Source organism: Trachypithecus francoisi, unplaced genomic scaffold (genome assembly GCF_009764315.1).
Source record: "Trachypithecus francoisi isolate TF-2019V2 unplaced genomic scaffold, Tfra_2.0 Contig01714, whole genome shotgun sequence".
Taxonomy (NCBI): domain Eukaryota; kingdom Metazoa; phylum Chordata; class Mammalia; order Primates; family Cercopithecidae; genus Trachypithecus; species Trachypithecus francoisi.
This window is the reverse complement of record NW_022681451.1, coordinates 161,294-181,436: the sequence shown is the minus strand read 5'-3', so window position 1 is coordinate 181,436 and position 20,143 is coordinate 161,294. Positions and strand designations below refer to the sequence as shown.

Here is a 20,143-nt window from a genome sequence, read left to right as displayed (position 1 = left end):
AGAACCCACCGTCCACCGCCTCCCCTGCCTGCCACCTTTCCCTCATCCCACCCTGGAGAGGGGATCTTACCTTAAATGCAGATGCAAGTGCTGTGTGGAAGAAACAGCCTTCGTGGCTCCAGTCCAGAAGATCTGGAGCGTCCCGACCCCTCGGCTGTCTCGGATCGTTTCCCTGGGTGTGGTAGAAGCAGCTTTCCCCGAAGAGAAACCGAAGCTTGTCCTCCCAGATTGAGCTGTTTTATAAGCTCCAGCCGGGGCCCCACCCCGGAGAGTCAGACCCAATGGGGATCTGGCTGTGGGGAGGGGGCCGTCAGAGACCCCCTTCCTCTCCCACGGGCTGAGGTCCCGGGGTCAGCAGGTTGGTAACCCGCGGCAGACTTTCCTTGAAAGACTCTTTCTTTGAAAATGGTCCTGTTCCCCGTTCTCATTTTTTTTTTTCTGCCAGTGTTTGTTTCCTATAATTAGAATTCAGGCTAGCTATTCAAGCAGGGTTGGGCAACTTCCTGACAGAGTAAATTCAGCTCTGGAGGGGTGAACGCTGCTATCCAGGGGCTCCTGCCTGTGTCTCCTCCCTGTGCCCAGGCAGAGGAGGTGGCTCCCGGTCTCAGATGACGGATCTTATTAAAGACATGTGAGTGGCCAGGCGCGGTGGCTCACGCCTGTCATCCCAGCACTCTGGGAGGCCGAGGCGGGCGGATCACTTGAGGTCAAGAGATTCAGACCATCCTGGCCAACATGGCGAAATCCCCGTCTCTAGTAAAAATTTAAAAAAATTAGCCAGGCATGATGGCAGGTGCCTGTAATCCCAGCTTCTCTGGAGACTGAGGCAGGAGAATAGTTTGAACCTGGGAGGCAGAGGTTACAGTGAGCCAGGCTGGCGCCACTGCACTCCAGCCTGGGTGATAAAGCAAGACTCTATCTCAGAAAAAAAAAAAAAAAAAAAAGATATCTTAGTGGTCAGGTGTGGTGGCTCACGCCTGTCATCCCAGCACTTTGGGAGGCTGAGGTGAGTGGATCAGCTGAGGTCAGGAGTTTGAGATCATCCTGGCCAACATGGCAAAACCCGCATCTCTAGTAAAAATTAAAAAATTAGCCAGGCATGGTGGCAGGTGCCTGTAATCCCAGCTTCTCCCAAGGCTGAGGCAGGAGAATTTGAACCTGGGAGGCAGAGGTTACAGTGAGCCAGGCTGGCGCCACTGCACTCCAGCCTGGGTGATAAAGCAAGACTCTATCTCAGAAAAAAAAAAAAAAAAGATATCTTAGTGGTCAGGTGCGGTGGCTCACGCCTGTCATCCCAGCACTTTGGGAGGCCGAGGCGGGCAGATCACTTGAGGTCAAGAGATTGAGACCACCCTGGCCAACATGGCAAAACCCCCGTCTCTAGTAAAAATAAAAACATTAGCCAGGCATGCTGGCAGGTGCCTGTAATCCCAGCTTCTCGGGGGGCTGAGGCAGGAGAATAGTTTGAACGTGGGAGGCGGAGGTTACAGTGAGCCAGGCTGGCGCCAGTGCACTACAGCCTGGGTGACAAGAGCAAAACTCCGTCCCCCCCACCCCCCCCAAAAAAAAAGATATCTTAGTGGTCAGGTGTGGTGGCTCACGCCTGTCATCCCAGCACTTTGGGAGGCTGAGGCAGGTGGATCACCTGAGGTCAGGAGTTCAAGACCATCCTGGCCAACATGGTGAAACCTCGTCTCTAGTAAAAGTAAAAAAATTAGCCAGGCGTGGTGGCAGGTGCCCGTAATCCCAGCTTCTCTGGAGACTGAGGCAGGAGAATAGTTTGAACCTGGGAGGCAGAGGTTACAGTGAGCCAGGATGACACCACTGCACTCCAGCCTGGGTGATAAAGCAACACTCTGTCTCAGAAAAAGCCCTTAGTAAAGTCCAGCCCCGAATGGGGCACCCACCGACATGTCCCCGGCTTCCCTTTCCAACGCTGAAATCTGTTCTTTCTGTTTGCTCAGCACATGCACTCCCAGACACCCCTTCCCTCCCTCTGAATTTACCAACTCTCTCGTTCCCCAATTCCAGTCCAACCTCAGCCCGTCCCTGGAGCCTCCACCTTGCAGCCCGGTTCCCTTTTTTTTTTCTTTTTTCCAGGCTGGAGTGTGGTGGCGCGATCTCCGCTCACTGCAACCTGTGCCCCAGGTTCAAGCGATTCTCCTGCCTCAGCCTCCCAAGTAGCTGGGATGACAGGCGCCCGCCACCACACCTGGCTAATTTTTTGTATTTTTAGTAGAGACGGGGTTTCTCCATATTGGCCAGGCTGCTCTTAAGCTCCTGACGTCAAGTGATCTGCCCGCCTCGGCCTCCCAAAGTGCTGGGATGACAGGCGTGAGCCATGGAGCCCGGCCCTGCCCCAGCTTCTTTTCTCTCCACTGCTGTTCCAGGGTGAGTTACCTCTCTCCCCACCGCCCCCTAAATTGACGTCCACCTGGAGTCTCAGAACCTGACCTTATTTGGGAAGAGCGTTGTTGCTGATATAATGAACTCCAATGAGATTTTCTGGGAGTGGGATGGACTCTAAAGGCAGTGACAGGTGTCCTTCTGAGAGACAGAAGAGGAGATGTAGACACAGAGCAGGAGGCCACGTGGAGACGGAGGCGGAGACTGGAGTGATGTGGCCACCAGCCCACGGACACCTGGAGCCCCCAGGAGCTGGGAGAGGCAGGAAGGATCCTCCCCTAGAGCCTCTGGAGGGAACTAGATACACCTGCAGTGAATTAAACTATAGCCCCAGAAAGATCTGTCCGTGTCCTAATGCCCAGACCAGGAATAAGGCCTTATTCAGCAACAGGCTCTTTGCAGATGCAATTAAGTAAAGGATCTAGAGATGAGATCCTCCTGGATGAGGCTGGGTCCTAAATCCAATGACAGGTGTCCTAAGAGACAGAAGAGGAGACACAGAGGTCTTTGCAGATGTAATTAAGGTCAATCTGGAGATTACCTTGTCCTGAAGCAGATGGTCCTTACATGCAAAATGCCATCATAGGTGTCCTTCTAAGAGTCAGAAGAGGAGACACAGACAGAGGAGGAGGCCACGTGGAGACGGAGGCAGAGACTGCAGTGATGCGGCCACAAGCCCAGGGACGCCTGGAGCCCCCAGGGGCTGGGAGAGGCAGGAAGGATCCTCCCCTGGAGCTTCTGGAGGGAGTGTGACTCTGAGAAAGTTGAATCTCAGACTTCTGGTCTCCAGGACTCTGCCAGAGAACACATTTCTGTTGTTTTAAGCCGTCCAGTTTGCGGTCATTTGTTTCCCCCAAGGAAAGGACTCCTCTCCTACTTCCTGCTACAGGTTCAGAATTCACATCTTTTTTGTTTGTTTTTTTTTTTTTTTTGCAGACGGAGTCTCGCTCTGTCGCCCAGGCTGGAGGGCAGGGGCGCGATCTCGGCTCACTGCAACCTCTGCCTCCCGGGTTCACGCCGTTCTCCCGCCTCAGCCTCCTGAGCAGCTGAGATGACAGGTGCCCGCCACCACACTGGGCTCATTTTTGTATTTTTAGGAGAGACGGGGTTTCACCGTGGTGACCAGGCTGGTCTCAGCTCGTGACCTCAGGTGATCCGTCCACCTAGGCCTCCCAAAGTGCTGGGATGACAGGCGTGAGCCACGGCGCCCGGCCCAGAACTCACATGTTGTTGAGAATTCAGGCGTTTCTAGGCCGGGCGCGGTGGCTCAAGCCTGTCATCCCAGCACTTTGGGAGGCCGAGGCGGGCGGATCACGAGGTCACGAGGTCAGGAGATTGAGACCATCCTGGCTAACACGGTGAAACCCCGTCTCTACTAAAAAATACAAAAAAAAAAAAACAACTAGCCGGGCGAGGTGGCGGGCGCCTGTTGTCCCAGCTACTCGGGAGGCTGAGGCAGGAGAATGGTGTCAACCCGGGAGGCGGAGCTTGCAGTGAGCTGAGATCCGGCCACTGCACTCCAGCCTGGGCGACAGAGCGAGACTCCGTCTCAAAAAAAAAAAAAAAAAAAAAAAAAGAGAATTCAGGCGTTTCTGAAATGAGCGGCGTTGGACCTTCAATGCCCATTCACCGCGCATTCGGCTCGGTCTGGGGTCCCCCTGGGTCTGGGACCCTGCTCTAGGCAGACAGGCGTGACAGGTGGACTCGCAGAAGAAGTGACACCCTAGGCCCGTGTTCGACGCCGCCATGCCCTCGGCGTTCTGGGCAGGGACGCAGGTCAGAGGAGGACTCTGAGGCACCAACCTGAGCGGGTCATCGCCCACCAGCTCCGGGGAAACAAGGGCCTGGGAAAGAGAGGGTGGAGACGGGCACAGGCGGGGACGCAGGGGGACTTGAAATGCAGGAGGAGGTGCCAGGCAGGTCCTAGGCGAAGCGTGGGGATGACAAGGGGATCACGAGGCAAAATGACCCCACGCTTTTACCTCAGAACGGCTCCTGTTACAACACACACAGGCACTGGCGTGACACGGCCACGGGAGGAGGCAGAGAAGTGAGTCAAAGTGTGATTTGGGGCAAGGATCCTGAGTTTCCAGAAGGCCCCGAAATCAAACCAAAGGGTTTTAGACTTTCCTCCGTCCTCCTCTCCCTCCCTCTTCTCCTTCCTACCTTTCTTCTTTCTTTCTTGTTCTCTTTCCTTTTCCTTCTTTTCTTCCTACCTTTTTTCTTTCTTCCCTCCTTTCTTTCCTTCTTTTTTCTTCCTTCCTTCCTTTCCTTCTTTTATCTTTCTTCCCGTGCTGTTCGTTCTTGCTTTTTCCTTCTTCCTACCTTTTTTCTTTCTTCCTTTCCTTCCTTTTTTCTTTCTTCTGTTCTTTCTTTTTCCTTCTTTTCTTCCTTCCTCTCTTTCCTTCTTTTTTCTTCCTTCCTTCCTTTCTTCCCTTCTGATTTTCCTTTCTTCCTGTTCTTTCCTTTCATCCTTCTTTTCTACCTCCCTTTCTCTCTTTCCTTCCTCCCTCTTCCCTCCTTCCTTCCGGTTCTCTTCGTTTCCCTTTCTTTCCTTTCGTTTATATTTCTTTCCGCCTCCTATCCCTCCCTCCCTTCCTTCCTTTTTCCCTCCCTCCCTCTCTCTCTTTCTTCTCTTTTTTTTCTTTCTCCTCTCTCTGTCTCTCTTTCTTTCTTTTTGACAGAGTCGCGCTTAGCTGGGACAGAGTCCCGAGTAGCTGGGACTACAGGCGTCTGCCGTCACAGCTGGCTCATTTTGTATTTTAATAGAGACGGGGTAGCTCCATGTTGGTCAGGCCGGTCTCAAACTCCTGACCTCAGGTGATCCACCCGTGTTGGCCTCCCAAAGTGCTGAAATACAGGCGTTCCCTCCTTTCTCTCTCTCTCTCAGGATCAGCAGTCACTACAGCCCCCGTCACAGCCCTCCTTGGAGACACACAAGATAGGAAAACAAATTCCACAATGGGCCTGGCGGGTGTCAGTGCGTGGGGAGTGTTTCATTTCATGAAGATGTCAGAGCTGCTGGGAGCGGGTACAGGGACCCTGGCAATCCGAAGGAGGCAGTCTAATGTTTAAATTATTATTATTATTATTATTATTATTTTTTTTTTTTTTTTTTGAGACGGAGTCTCGCTCTGTCGCCCGGGCTGGAGTGCTGTGGCACGATCTCAGCTCACTGCAAGCTCCACCTCCCGGGTTGACACCATTCTCCTGCCTCAGCCTCCCGAGTAGCTGGGGCTACAGGCGCCCGCCACCTCGCCCGGCTAGTTGTTTTTTTTTTTTTTTTGTATTTTTTAGTAGAGACGGGGTTTCACCGTGTTAGCCAGGATGGTCTCGATCTCCTGACCTCGTGATCCGCCCGTCTCGGCCTCCCAAAGTGCTGGGATGACAGGCTTGAGCCACCACGCCCGGCCATTTCTTAATTATTTTATAGAAATGGGGGCTTTGACTGGGTGCTGTGGCTCACGCCTGTCATCTCAGCACTTTGGGAGACGGAGGCGGATGGATCACGAGGTCAGGAGTTTGAGAGCAGCCTGGCTGACATGCTGAAACCCCATCTCTACTAAAAAATACAAAAATTAGTCAGGCGCGGTGGCAGACGCCTGTAATCCCAGCTACTCGGGAGGCTGAGGCAGCAGAATTGCTTGAAGCCGGGAGGCAGAGGGTGCAGTGAGCTGAGATGGTGCCATTGCACCCCAGCCTGGACGACAGAGGGAGATTCTGTCTCAAAAAACGAAACAAACAAAACAAGAAGAAAAGAAAAAGAAAAAGGGAGGGAAAGGAGGGAGGGAGGGAGGAGACAGAGAGATGCAGGAAGGAGACGGGGACGGAGGGAGGAAGAGAGAGGAAAGGAGGAAGGAAGGAAGAAAGGGAGGGAGGGAGGGAAGCAGGAAGAGAGGGAAGGAGGGAAGGAAGGAAGGAAAAAAGGAAGGAAATCAAGGAAGGAAAGGAGACAGGGAGAGAGAGGAAAGGAAGGAAGGAGGAAGGGAGGGAAGAAAAAAGAAGGGAAGGAAGGAAGGGAGGGAGGAAGGAGACAGGGAGGGAGGAAGAAAGGAAGGAAGGTGGAGGTCGCAGGAAGAGAGGGAGGGAGGGGGGCAAGAAACTTGAGCGAAATTTCCAAGCGGGCCGTGGCCTTGCTGTTGGAACTCTCGGGGCCTGTTGCATCGTGAGGCCTTCCCAGATGGCAAGGAGAGAGAGCCAAGGCTTTGGGGCCCCCCCCAGGTGCCCTGTACCCCGGCTGTAACTTCCCCCACCTGCTGTGGTCTCTGAGAGGGGGCGGCGCGGGCGTTGAGCAAGCCCTGACCCCACCCCGAGGGAGGGTGAGGTCCTGGCCCCACTTTGGAGTTCTCTCTGTGAAACCAGGGCCTGGTGCTTGGGTGAGGATTCAGGAGGCAGAGGTGGCCTCAGGGACGGGTGGCCTTGGACCTGCCTGTGCCCCTGGATCGGGTGGGGAGGGCTCTGCAATATTTTAAGGTGACCGTTTCCCGCCAGAAAAAAAAAACAAAACCAAAAACGCAGGAAGTCAGACCCACCTCCCTAAGACCCGCAGAGGCCAACAGCTTTCAAAGCTTCTCCTCGTTCCTGGATGAGCTGCTGACCCCAGCGCCCCCCTGGGCTGCCCACTGCGTCCCCCGCCCAGCGTCCTTCCTGCCTCATTCTGTGGATCACCGAGTCAAGGTCTCCCCTGGGTCAGTGACTTCCAGCAACCAGACGACAGAGCAGACACCGCAGAGATGCCGGGTGCCCGCTCCTCTGTAACGAAATCCTGACTCATTAGGACGCCTGGACTTCAACCCACTGGGCATTGTACGACTTTTTTTTTTTTTTTTTTCTTTCTCTTTTGCTTCCACCAACCCTTGCAGTGTGTTCGGGCACCCGGGTGTCTCCTGTCCACTGTCTACAGACAGGCTGAAACGTTGACAGCGGCCCAGGAGGCGAGGGGTGCACCCAGGCCCCACCAAAGCCTCCCACACAGGTTTTGTTTTGTGTTTTTGAGATGGACTTTTCGCTCCTGTCGCCCAGGCTGGAGTGCAATGGTACGATCTCGGCTCACGGCCACCTCCGCCTCCCGGGTTCGAGCGATTCTCCCGCCTCAGCCTCCCAAGGAGCTGGGATGACGGACACCTGCCACCTCGCCCAGAAAAGGAAGTTGGAAACGATGGGGTTCTCAACTGGATGTCACCTCACGGCTAACCGCTTCCTTATTTTTTTTAAATCGGATATATTTAACCTACAACCAAGATGTGTTGGTACAGAATTGACTCCTCAACAATGTGAGGGTTACAGACCCTGCCATCTCCTGCAGTCAAAAATCCAAGTATACGGTGGGGTGCGGTGGCTCACGCCTGTCATCCCAGCACTTTGGGAGGCCGAGGTGGACGCATCACCTGAGGTCAGGAGTTTGAGACCAGCCTGGCCAACATGGTGAAACCCCTGTCTACTAAAAATACAAAAATGACCCAGGCATGGTGACGGGCTCCTGTCGTCCCGGCTACTCGGGAGGCTGAGGCAGGAGAATCGCTTGAACCCGGGAGGTGGAGGTTGCAGTGAGCCGAGATCGCGCCACTGCACTCCAGCCTGGGCGACAGACCGAGACTCCATCTGAAAAAAAAAAAAAATTAATACAAACACCTTTGCACAGTGGGGTCAGCTTTTTTTTTTTCCATGGTAACATCTTACAAAATGAGGGTGACAATGTTGCAACCCAGAGATTGACACAATCTTACTTAGGTCTTCCCAGTATTACTAAGCATTCAGTTCTAAGTAATTTTATCACGTGTAGTAGAAAATAACCCTTTACATGATCTGTCATTCTACCATAAAGACACGGGCACACGTATGTTTATTGCGGCACTGTTCACAATAGCCGAGACTTGGAACCAACCCAAATGCCCATCAAGGATACACTGCAGAAAGAAAATGTGCCACAGAGACACACCGTGGAATACTATGCAGCCATGAAAAAGGATGAGTTCATGTCCTTTGCAGGGACATGGATGAAGCTGGAAACCGTCATTCTCAGCAACTCACACAGGAACAGAAAACCAATCACCTCACGTTCTCACTCATCAGTGGGAGTTGAACAATGAGAACACATGGACACAGGGAGGGGAACATCACACACCAGAGCCAGTCGGGAGCTGAGGGGCTGGGGAAGGGAGAGCATCGGAACAAATACCTAATGCATGCAGGGCTTACAACCTATGTGACGACTTGATGGGTACAGCAAACCACCATGGCACGTGTACAGCCACTTAACAAACCTGCATGTTCTGCACATGTATCCCAGAACTTCAAGTAAACTAAAATAAAAATAGAAATAAAAAACAAAGAAAACAACCCTTTAAAAACCAACACCGGCCGGGCGCGGTGGCTCAAGCCTGTCATCCCAGCACTTTGGGAGGCCGAGACGGGCGGATCACGGGGTCAGGAGATCGAGACCATCCTGGCAAACACGGTGAAACCCCGTCTCTACTAAAAAATACCAAAAAAAAAAAAAAAAAGAAAAGAAAAAGAAAAAGAAAAAACGAGCCGGACGCGGTGGCGGGCGCCTGTAGTCCCAGCTACCCGGGAGGCTGAGGCAGGAGAATGGCGTGAACCCGGGAGGCGGAGCTTGCAGTGAGCTGAGATCCGGCCACTGCACTCCAGCCCGGGCGACAGAGCGAGACTCTGTCTTAAAAAAACCCAAAAAACAAAAAACAAAAAAACAAAACAAACCCAACACCTTGAGTCTGGGGGGATGGGATCATTTTCTTTTATTTTTATTTTAATTTTATTTTATTTAGATGGAGTCTCTCTCTGTCGCCCAGGCTGGAGTGCAGTGGTGTGATCTCGGCTCACTGCAACCTCCGCCTCCCGGGTTCAAGACATTCTCCCGCTTCAGCCTCCCGAGTAGCTGGGATGACAGGTGCGCCGGCCACCACGCCCGGCTAATTTTTGTGTTTTTAGTAGAGACGGGGTTTTGTCATGTTGGCCAGGCTGGTGTCGAACTCCTGACCTCAGGCAAAATGCCGGCCTCCTAAGGTGCTGGGATTACAGGTGTGAGCCACCGTGCCTGGTGGGGACCATTTTATTTATTTATTTATTTGTTTGCTTATTTTGCTTATTTTATTTATTTGCTTATTTTGAGCTCTGTCATCCAGGCTGGAGTGCCGTGGCACGATCTTGGCTCACTGCAACCTCTGCTTCCCGAGTTCAAGTGATTCTCCTGACTCAGTCTCCCGAGTAGCTGGGACTACAGACACCTGCCATCGTGTCCAGCTAATTTTTTTTTTTTTTTTTTTGAGACGGAGTCTCGCTCTGCCGCCCGGGCTGGAGTGCTGTGGCACGATCTCAGCTCACTGCAAGCTCCGCCTCCCGGGTTCACGCCATTCTCCTGCCTCAGCCTCCCGAGTAGCTGGGACTACAGGCGCCCGCCTCGTCGCCCGGCTAGTTTTTTGTATTTTTCTTAGTAGAGACGGGGTTTCACCGTATTAGCCAGGATGGTCTCGATCTCCTGACCTCGTGATCCGCCCGTCTCGGCCTCCCAAAGTGCTGGGATTACAGGCTTGAGCCACCGCGCCCGGCCCTTTTTTTTTTTTTTAAATGGAGTCTCGCTCTGTCCCCCAGGCTGGAGAGCCGTGGTGCGATCTCAGCTCAGTGCAACCTCCACTCCCAGATTCAAGCGATTTTCCTGCCTCAGCCTCCCGAGTAGCTGGGATAACAGGCGCCCGCCATCACGCCCGACTAATTTTTGTATTTTTAGTAGAGACGGGGTTTCACCATGTTGGCCAGGCTGGTCTCGATCTCCTGACCTCAGGGGATCCACCCGCCTCAGTCTCCCAAAGGGCTGGGATGACAGGCGTGAGCCACCGCGCCCGGCAGGGGTCGTGGCAGCCTTGGCAGGACTGCACAAGGCGGGAGGAACAGAAACAAGAAATGGGAAGGGATGGTGGGTGAATCTGGGAGATAACGCAGATGGGAGACACCCGAAATAGAGCCTCCTTCACGCAGCAAGGCGTGCACCTGTGTGCGCAGACCCTTGTGTGTGTGCCACACACGCCAGGAGCACAGCCGACTTTTTGTTGTCTGTTTTTTGAGACCGAGTCTCACTCTGTCACCCAGGCTGGAGTGCAGTGGCACGATCTCGGCTCACTGCAACCTCCGCCTCCCGGGTTCAAGCGATTCTCCTGCCTCAGCCTTCCGAGTAGCTGGGATGACAGGTGCCCCCCACCATGCCTGGCTAATTTTCTTTCTTTCTTTCTTTCTTTTTTTTTCTTTTTTGAGATGGAGTCTCGCTCTGTCACCCAGACTGGAGTGCAGTGGTGGGATTTCAGCTCACTGCAAGCTCCACCTCCTGGGTTCAAGCGATTCTCCTGCCTCAGCCTCCCCTGTAGCTGGGATGACAGACACCTGCCATCATGTCCAGTTAATTTTTTGTTGTTGTTGTTGTTGAGACAGAGTCTTGCTGTGTTGCCCAGGCTGGAGTGCAGTGGCCAGATCTCGGCTCACTGCAAGCTCCGCCTCCCAGCTACTGAGGAAGCTGAGGCAGGAGAATCGCTTGAACCCCAGGAGGCGGAGGTTGCAGTGAGCTGAGATCGCGCCACTGCACTCCAGCCTGGGCAACACAGCAAGACTCTGTCTCAAACAGAAAAAGGAAAAAAATAAGCTGGACATGATGGCAGGTGCCTGTCATCCCAGCTACTCGGGAGGCCGAGGCATCCCGTGTGAGGATGTTGAGGGGTGCACAGTGGCCAGGTAAGCGGGATGGGACATGGCTTCAGTTAACCCTCCTCTGGGGTTCTGTCCACCGCTCTCCCCCAGCCTGGGTGATGGGTGGAGACCTCTGGTCTCCCTCTGGTGACGCAGCCGTCCTGTTTGGCTGCTGGAGCAGACTCAGGCCTTGCCGATCTCCATGCCACAGGCTGCACCTTGATCACAACGTCCTGTCCCTGTCCTGGAGGTCAGGAATCTGAGATCAAGATGTGTCAGGGTCAGGCCGGGCGCGGTGGCTGATTCCTGTAATCCCAGCACTTTGGGAGGCTGAGGTGGACGGATCACGAGATCAAGAGTTCAAGACCTGCCTGGTCAACATGGTGAAGCCTCGTGTCTACTAAAAAACTACAAAAAATTCGCCAGGCGTAGTGACAGGTGCCTGTAATCCCAGCTACTGTGGAGGCTCAGGTAGGAGAATGGCTTGAACCCAGGAGGCGGAGCTTGCGGCGAGCCGAGATTGCGCCACTGAACTCCAGGCTGGGTGACAGAGCAAGACTCCATCTCAAAAAAGAAAAGAAAAGAAAAGAAATCTCAGCGATGGCGCCCCGTTTCCCCAGGCAGCCTGGGAACGAGGGGACTGCAGAGTCTGTGACCGGATGCGTTTTCACTGGGAAACTTCGCCAGGAAAGCCCCCGATCTCAGGGGAATTCCACAGGCAATCGTGGGGTCACGGAACCCAGGCCTGCCTGGAGCCAGGAACTAGCCCCAGAGGTCCCTGCAAGACCCGCCTCGGGAAGGTGTCGCTGAGACGTTCCATGACCAGTCGGTCTCTCAGGCTGCGTGCTGACTCCTCGCGCTTGCCCTGGGCTCTCGGAGGGCGGAAATGCACGTCTGTCCAGGGGAAATGAAGGAGCTGCTAAACCCCCTCCCCCAGCCTCCCCTCCGTGAGGCTGACTCCGGGGTCCCCGGTCCTGAAATGCCACTGCCTCTGCTACTGCTCAGACCCACTTCTGTCTGGACTTGACCTCGGGGAGGAGGGGCCCCAACTGCACTCAGTTTTATTTATTCATGTTTGAGATGGAGCCTCACTCAGTCGCCCAGGCTGGAGGGCAGTGACGTGATCTTGGCTCGCTGCAAGCTCTGCCTCCCGGGTTCAAACCATTCTCCCGCCTCACCTCCTGTGTAGCTGTTATTCGAGGCACCCGCCACCACACCTGACTAATTTTTATATTTTTAGTAGAGACGGGCTTTCGCCATGTTGGTCAGGCTGGTCTCGAACTCCTGACCTCGTGATCCGCCCGCCTCGGCCTCCCTAACTGGTGAGATGACAGGCGTGAGCCACCGCGCCCGGCCGTGTGTTGTACCGTAGATCTCTTGAATGTGGCCGGGCGCGGTGGCTCAAGCCTGTCATCCCAGCACTTTGGGAGGCCGAGACGGGCGGATCACGAGGTCAGGAGATCGAGACCATCCTGGCTAATACGGTGAAACCCTGTCTCTACTTAAAAATACAAAAAAAAAACTAGCCGGCGACGAGGCGGGCGCCTGTAGTCCCAGCTACTCGGGAGGCTGAGGCAGGAGAATGGCGTAAACCCGGGAGGCGGAGCTTGCAGTGAGCTGAGATCCGGCCACTGCACTCCAGCCTGGGTGGCAGAGCGAGACTCCGTCTCAAAAAAAAAAAAAAAAAAAAAAAAGATCTCTTGAATGTATCTATCCTGCAAAACCGTCTCCCGGGGTTCCAACGATTCTCCTGCCTCAGCCTCCCGAGTAGCTGGGATTCCACGCCGGGCTAATTTGTGTATTTTTAGTAGAGACGGGGTTTCACCATGTTGGCCAGGCTGGTCTCCAACTCCTGACCTCGTGATCGGCCCGCCTCGGCCCCGCGTCTTGACATTCTTAAGGATTTGTCTCGCCTTTTCCAGGTACACAGATCTCCTTGGGCGGATCTCAGCTGCTTGCCACGGAGCCCAGGCATTGGCCTCTGTCCGTCTTCACAGGCTGTTTCGGGCACTTGTGAGTCTTTTCCTGCAATTTTCTCCTCCTGGAGTGGAATATTGCTTTTTGGTAACTGTGCTGCATTGACTGCTTTCCCCATCCCCCAAATTCGCATCCACCTGGAGCCTGTGAATAGAATCTTAATTGGAAATAGAGTATTTGCAGATGTCCTTTAGTTAAGGGATCCGGAGACGAGATCATGCTGGAGCAGGGTGGACCCTAAATGCAATGACAGGTGTCCTTCTAAGAGACAGAAGAGGAGACACAGACACAGAGGAGGAGGCCACGTGGAGACGGAGGCAGAGACTGGAGTGATGCGGCCATGAGCCCAGGGACGCCGGGAGCCCCCAGGAGCTGGGAGAGGCAGGAAGGATCCTCCCCTAGAGCCTCCAGAAAGAACCAAACACAACTGCAATGGGTTGGATGGTGAGCTCCAAAAGTTCTGTCCATGTCCTAAGTCCTGGAACCTGGGAATGGGACCTCATTTGGAAAAAGATTCTTGGCAGATGTGATTAAGGATCCGGAGACGAGATCATGCTGGAATAGGATGGGCCATAAATGCAATGACAGGTGTTCTTCTAAGAGACGGAAGAGGAGACACAGACACAGAGGAGGAGGCCACGTGGAGACGGAGGCAGAGACTGGAGTGAGGCAGCCACAAGCCCAGGGATGCCTGGAGCCCCCAGGAGCTGGGAGAGGCAGGACGGATGCTCCCCTAGAGCCTCCGGAGGGAGGACGGTCCTCAGACACCTGCACCTCACACTCCTGGTCTCCAGGATGGACGGGCGATGAATCTCTGCTGTTTTCATGCTCTACCTTGTCATCATTAATAACAACAACCCCAGCAAAACTTCTAGAGTCGGAACCTTCCTCCTTTCCTTCTCGTCACACTCCCTTCCGACCCCTCATTCAGGCCCTTCGGGAACCCGTCCTGGGTCGTGGGAGGGAGGGGCTGGGCCACCTGGAGGCGTTCCCGACCTCCTCCTGCACATACTTTGACCTCTGCTTTCTCAGAACCCGCCTGCCACAGAAACAGTCTCAAACTGACTTCCCAGGCTCTGGAAGTTTTATTACTTTTTTATTTTTATTTTTATTTATTTTTTTGAGACGGAGTCTTGCTCTGCCACCCAGGCTGGAGTGCAGTGGCCGGATCTCAGCTCACTGCAAGCTCCGCCTCCCGGGTTTACGCCATTCTCCTGCCTCAGCCTCTCGAGTAGCTGGGACTACAGGTGCCCGCCACCTTGCCCGGCTAATTTTCGTATTTTTAGTAGAGACGGGGTTTCACCGTGTTAGCCAGGATGGTCTCGAACTCCTGACCTCAGGTGATCCACCTGCCTCAGCCTCCTGAGTAGCTAGGATTGCAGATGTGTACCACCATACCTGGCTAGGTTTTGTATTTTTAGTAGAGACGGGGTTTCATCATGTTGGCCAGGCTGGTCTCGAACTCCTGACCTCAGGTGATCCACCTGCCTCAGCCTCCCAAACTGCTGGGATTACAGGTGTGAGCCCCTGCGCCTGGGCAGATGTGTTTATTTTTTATTTTTTTATGATTTTATTTTATTTATTTATTTGAGATGGAGTTTTGCTCTTGTCACCCAGGCTGGAGTGCAGAGACGCAATCTGGGCTCACCTCAACCTCCGCCTCCCTGGTTCAAGCGATTCTCCTGCCTCAGCCTCCCGAGTAGCTGGGATGACAGGCACCTGCCGCCACGCCCGGATAATTTTTGTATTTTTAGCAGAGACGGGGTTTCACCATGTTGTTCAGGCTGGTCTCGAACTCCCGACCTCAGGTGAGCCAGTTGCCTCGGCCTCCCACAGCGCTGGGATGACAGGCGTGAGTCACCACGGCCGGCTCATTTCTGTGTTTTTAGTAGAGACAGGTTTTCACCATGTTGGTCAGGCTGGTCTCGAACTCCCGACCTCAGGTGACCCACCTGCCGCGGCCTCCCACAGCGGTGGGATGACAGGCGTGGGCCACCACACCCGGCATGATATCTGTGTGTAACTCCATCCTGCTAACGCAGACGTGTCTCCAAGGCTGAGGTCAGGCGTAGAGCCACAGCCAGGGTGTCCCAGAGAAAACTTCTGTTTTGTGCTCAGAGGTTCTGAAAAGCAAAGCTGCCCTCACCTGACAGTCAGGTGGGCACCGCCTGGGTCCCTCAGGGGCCGTCGCAGGCGGCACGTTCACTTATGGGCTGGTGACATGGGGCCTGTCTTGGTCACCGGCTCCCCGGGGGAGCAGCTGGTCACAGAGATAGCAAATCACCTGTTTCCCTGGGCAAGCGTCAAGTCCGTTTTCTCAACACAAAGGAAGTCTTGAGAAAGAGGCTGTGGCTGTGACACCTTCTTTATTGCTGCCCCTGCCTGAACCCAGAGACGTGGGTGAGGTTGTGAAATTCAAATCGGTCGGATCACAGGAGCCACGGGCCTCTGAGGAAACGGGTGATTTCTTCATGGTGTTGACCCAGGGTCGGTCGGGTCAGGCTGTTTGGAATCCCCGTGGGAATCGCCTGGCTGGTGTCCGTCCTGAGCACCCACCTGTGGCGTTTCTACTTTTCCTTCCGAACGGATTGGAGGCACCTGGGCTGGGGAAATGCCCTGCCCTGCCCACCCCTGCCACCGCCCTCCTCCCCTCCCCTCCCCTTCTCCACCTCCGCCCCCCCCCCTGCTCCCCTCCCCCTCCTCTCCCCCTCCTGTCTGCTCCCCTCCCCTCCCCATCCCTTCCCTTCACTCTTCTCCCCTCCCGTCCCCTCCTTTACCCCCTCCCCTCGCTCCCCTCCCCCTCATCCCCTCCTACCCTCTCTTCCCTTTTGTGCCCCTCCTCCCGTCCCCCTCCCCTCCTTTCCCCGCCCTCCCATCCTTCCCCGCTCCCCTCCCCTCTCCTCCTCTTCCTCGCCTGTCTCCTCCCCTCCTTCCCCCTCCTTCCCCCTCCCTTCTCTTCCCTCTTTTCCCCTCCCCCTCCTCCCCTTCTCTCCCCCTCCCCCTCCTCCCCTCCTTCCCCCTCCTCTCCCCTTCCCTCCTTTCCCCCTCCCCTCCTTCCCCCTCCCCTTCCTCCCCTCCCCTCCCCCCCACTCCCCTTTCCTTCCTTTCTTTCCTTTTTTTATTTTGAGACAGAGGCTCCAGGCTGGAGCGAGTGGCACGATCTCGGCTCACTGCAACCTCCGCCTCCCGGGTTCAAATGATTCTCCTGCCTCAGCCTCCTGAGTACCTGGGATGACAGGCACCTGCCACCACACCCGGCTAATTTTTGAATTTTTAGTAGAGACAGGTTTTTACCATATTGGCCAGGCTGGTTTTGAACTCCTGACCTCAAGTGATCCACCTGCTTTGGCCTGGCAAAGTGCTGGGAGGCACAGCCACCGCGTCCGGCCTCTGCTGTCTCTTTTTTTTTTTTTTTTTTTGAGACAGAGTCTTGTTCTATCGCCCGGGCTGGAGTGCAGTGGCCGGATCTCAGCTCACTGCAAGCTCCGCCTCCCGGGTTCACGCCATTCTCCTGCCTCAGCCTCCTGAGTAGCTGGGACTACAGGCACCCGCCACCTCGCCCGGCTAGTTTTTTGTATTTTTTTTAGTAGAGACGGGGTTTCACCGTGTTAGCCAGGATGGTCTCGATCTCCTGACCTCGTGATCCGCCCACCTCGGCCTCCCAAAGTGCTGGGATTTCAGGCATGAGCCACTGCGCCCGACCATGAATTTTTTTTTTTTTTTTTTAAATGAGATGGAGTTTCGCTCTTGTGGCCCGGGCTGGAGTGCAATGGTGCAATCTCAGCTCTCCGGGTCAGTGATTTAAGGAGGAGGCTAGACAGTGCGTCAGTGGTTGGGTTAGAGGGAGATGCACAAGCTTCTTGGAGTCTAAGCATCTTTGCTAAATATCACTTTTTTTGAGAAAGAGAGATGGGATCTTACTTTGTCACCAGGCTGGAGTGCAGTGGTGCAATCACAGGTTACTGTTACCTTGAACTCCAGTGATCCTCCCACCTCAGCCTCCCAGATAGCTGGGACTACAGGCACAAGCCACCATGCCCAGCTAACTTTTGCATTTTTTTTTGTAGAGATAGGGTCTTGCTCTGTTGCCCAGGTCTTAAACTCCTGTCTCAAGCAATCCTCCTACTTTGGCGTCCCAAAGTGTTAGAAATACAGGCATGAGCCACGGCGCCCAGCCAAAGATCATGTTTTTATTATTTATTATTATTATTATTATTATTTGAGATGCAATCTTGCTGTGTCACCCAGGTTGCTGTGCAATGCCGTGATCTCGGCTCACTGCAACCTCCGCCTCCCGGGCTTGAGGGATTCTCTTGCCTCAGCCTCCCGAGTAGGCAGGATGACAGGTGTGCACCACCACGGCTGGGTACATTTCTGCATTTTTAGTTGAGATGGGGTTTCACCATGTTGGCCAGGCTGGTCTGGAACTCCTGACCTCAGGTCGTCCACCCACCTTGGCCTCCCCAAGTGCTTGGACCCAAATATCATGTTTTTAAATAAAAACATAGAAAATGATATAAAGGCTCATATGGCATCATGAACAAGAAAACAGTTCCCCAGTGTCTCAGAGGCGGAGATGTCCACGCCATTCCTACACCCACCGGGCCTCAGGTAATTTCCTTCACGGTCAACACCTCTTCGCGGTAGCCCTTCCCTTCCTCTGGGGTGAATTCCTCCCAGATGATCTGAGAAAAAGAAGGAGGATTCAGGCTGACAGATTTTCACAGCTGAGCCTGGGACTCAGAAGGCGGCGTTTATTTTTATTTTCCCCCCCTCGAGACAGAGTCTTGGTCTGACGCCCAGGCTGGAGTGCAGTGGCGCGACCTCAGCCTCCTGGGTTCAAGCCATTCTCCTGCCTCAGCCTCCTGAGGATTACAGGCGTGCACCACCACGCCCGGCTAATTTTTGTATTTTTAGTACAGATGGGCTTTCAGCATGTTGGCCAGGCTGGTCTCGAACTCCTGACCGTGAGGTGATCCACTCGCCTCGGCCTCCCAAAGTGCTGGGATGACAGGCGTGAGCCACCGCACCCGGCCACGGGTTTTTCCTGGGGTAAAGATCTGAGACAGACCCACCCATGCGGCCTCATAGTTGACAATGAACAGGGTGGCCTTCGGAAGAGCTTGTGAGCGTCAGACCTGGGCAGGGTGCAGTAGGTGCTAAGGCCCTGGGGCCGATGGAGCTCGGAGAAGGGAAGGTTGAAGCCTGAAGCTGTTATCCTGGCACCTCGACGTGGGGGACCCCTGGGGGTCAGTGGAAAGTGGGGGCCGGGGAGGAGGCTGGCGTGGGGGTGGAAGGTAACAGAATGACAGATGGCCGGGTCTAGGACAGGGGTGTGCAAGTGGCAACTGGAAGGGTGTTACCTATATGGCAGGAAAGAGGGCGCTGGGGGCAGCCCTGGGCTGGATGTGGAGCTCCCCATGGGAGGAAGACAGCCCTGAGGTGCAGAGAGGTGGGTGGGAGAGGGGCGCCCCTGGGCTCTTGGGATGTGGGTCACACAGGTCCCTCACCCTTAGTCACCCTCCCTGGAGCCTTGCTGTTGAGTCTGTCTCTTTGCCTCTTTTCTGTGTCTCCCTCTCTGTCTCTCTTTCCTTCCCCTCTCACCATCTTCCACCCCCGTCTTCCTGTGTGTCTACCTCTGTTGGGTTCAGTCTCTCTGTTTCTCTTTCATCTGTTGGTCTCTGTCTCGGATACCCGGCACCAATGACATGTCCCTGTGACTCAGTCTACAGTCCCCAGTTATTGAATCAAACCCTGACTCAGAGGCTGCTGTGAAGGTGCTTTGTAGATGTGAAGTTCACAGTCAGCTGATTCTCAGGAAAAAAGATTGGACTAGAGAGTGTGGGTGGGCCTTATCTAATAAGTCAAAGGTCTACAGGGAAAGGGTGGGCCTTATCAAATTAATAAGCTGAAGGTCTAAAGGGGGAAGGGTGGGTCTCATCCAATCAGTTGAAGGTCTAAAGGGGAAGGGTGGGCCTCATCTAATCAGTTGAAGGTCTAAAGGGGAGGGTGGGCCTCATCTAATCAGTTGAAAGTCTAAACGGGAAGGGTGGGTCTTATTAGTCAAAGGTCTAAAGGGGGAGGGTGGGCCTCATCTAATCAGTTGAAGGTCTAAAGGAGGGGGTGGGCCTCATCTAATCAGTTGAAGGTCTAAAGGGGAGGGTGGGCCTCATCTAATCAGTTGAAGGTCTAAAGGGGGAAGGGTGGGCCTCATCAGTCAAAGGAGAAGGGTGGGCCTCATCTACTCGGTTGAAAGTCTAAACAGGAAGGGCGGGTCTCATCTAATCAGTCGAAGGTACACTGGGGGAAAGGCAGGCCTCCTCTAATCAGCCGAAGGTCTAAAGGGGAAGGGTGGGCCTCATCTAATCAGTTGAAGGTCTAAAGGGGGAAGGGTGGTCTTCATCTAATCAGTTGAAGGTCTAAAGGGGAAGGGTGGGCCTCAACTAATCAAAGGTCTAAAGGGGAAGGGTGGGCCTCATCTAATCAGTTGAAGGCCTAAAGGGGAAGGGTGGGCCTTATCTACTCAGTTGAAAGTCTAAACAGGAAGGGTGGGTCTCATCTAATCAGTTGAAGGTCTATTGGGGGAAGAGTGGGCCTAATCTAATCAATTGAAGGCCTAAAGGGGAAGGGTGGGCCTCATCTAATCAGTTGAAGGTCTAAAGGGGAAGGGTGGGTCTCATCTAATCAGTTGAAGGTCTAAACAGGAAGGGTGGGGGTCATCTAATCAGTTGAAGGTCTAAAGGGGGACGGGTGGGCCTCATCTCAGTCAAAGGTCTAAAGGAGAAGGGTGGGCCTCATCTAATCAGTTGAAGATCTAAAGGGGAAAGGATGGGCCTCATCTAGAAGGCCTAAAGGGGGAAGGGTGGGCCTCATCTAATCAGTCAAAGGTCTAAAGGGGGACAGGTGGGCCTCATCTACTCAGTTGAAGGTCTGAAGGGGAAGGGTGGGCATAGTCTAATCAGTCAAAGGTCTAAAGGAGAAGGGTGGCCTCATCTAATCAAAGGTCTAAAGGGGAAGGGTGGGCCTCATGTAATCAGTTGAAAGTCTAAAGGAAAAGGTGGGCATAGTC

At 54.1% G+C, this 20,143-nt stretch overlaps 2 protein-coding genes across 14 annotated transcripts in view; both read right to left on the bottom strand.

Moving 5' to 3' along the window:
* IL3RA (interleukin 3 receptor subunit alpha) overlaps window positions 1–15,276 on the bottom strand; it is a 42,157-nt gene extending 26,881 nt beyond the window's left edge. The window contains exon 1 of one of the 4 annotated variants that reach the window (XM_033199308.1): window positions 15,221–15,276. The gene's annotated coding sequence lies outside the window, so the exon portion shown is untranslated. Of the gene's footprint in view, window positions 1–70; window positions 489–15,220 lie in introns of those variants that run through there. The other 3 variants (XM_033199318.1, XM_033199297.1, XM_033199290.1) reach the window with 3 other exon arrangements.
* A 2,267-nt stretch (window positions 15,277–17,543) lies between these two features.
* Window positions 17,544–20,143, bottom strand: part of CSF2RA (colony stimulating factor 2 receptor subunit alpha) — a 35,822-nt gene continuing 33,222 nt past the window's right edge. For 8 of the 10 annotated variants that reach the window (XM_033199176.1, XM_033199143.1, XM_033199166.1 and 5 more), the window contains one exon: window positions 17,547–17,759. In XM_033199176.1, the coding sequence (XP_033055067.1) occupies window positions 17,682–17,759 (78 nt within the window). In that variant the 3' untranslated portion in view covers window positions 17,547–17,681. Of the gene's footprint in view, window positions 17,760–20,143 lie in introns of all 10 variants that reach the window. The other 2 variants (XM_033199150.1, XM_033199207.1) reach the window with 2 other exon arrangements.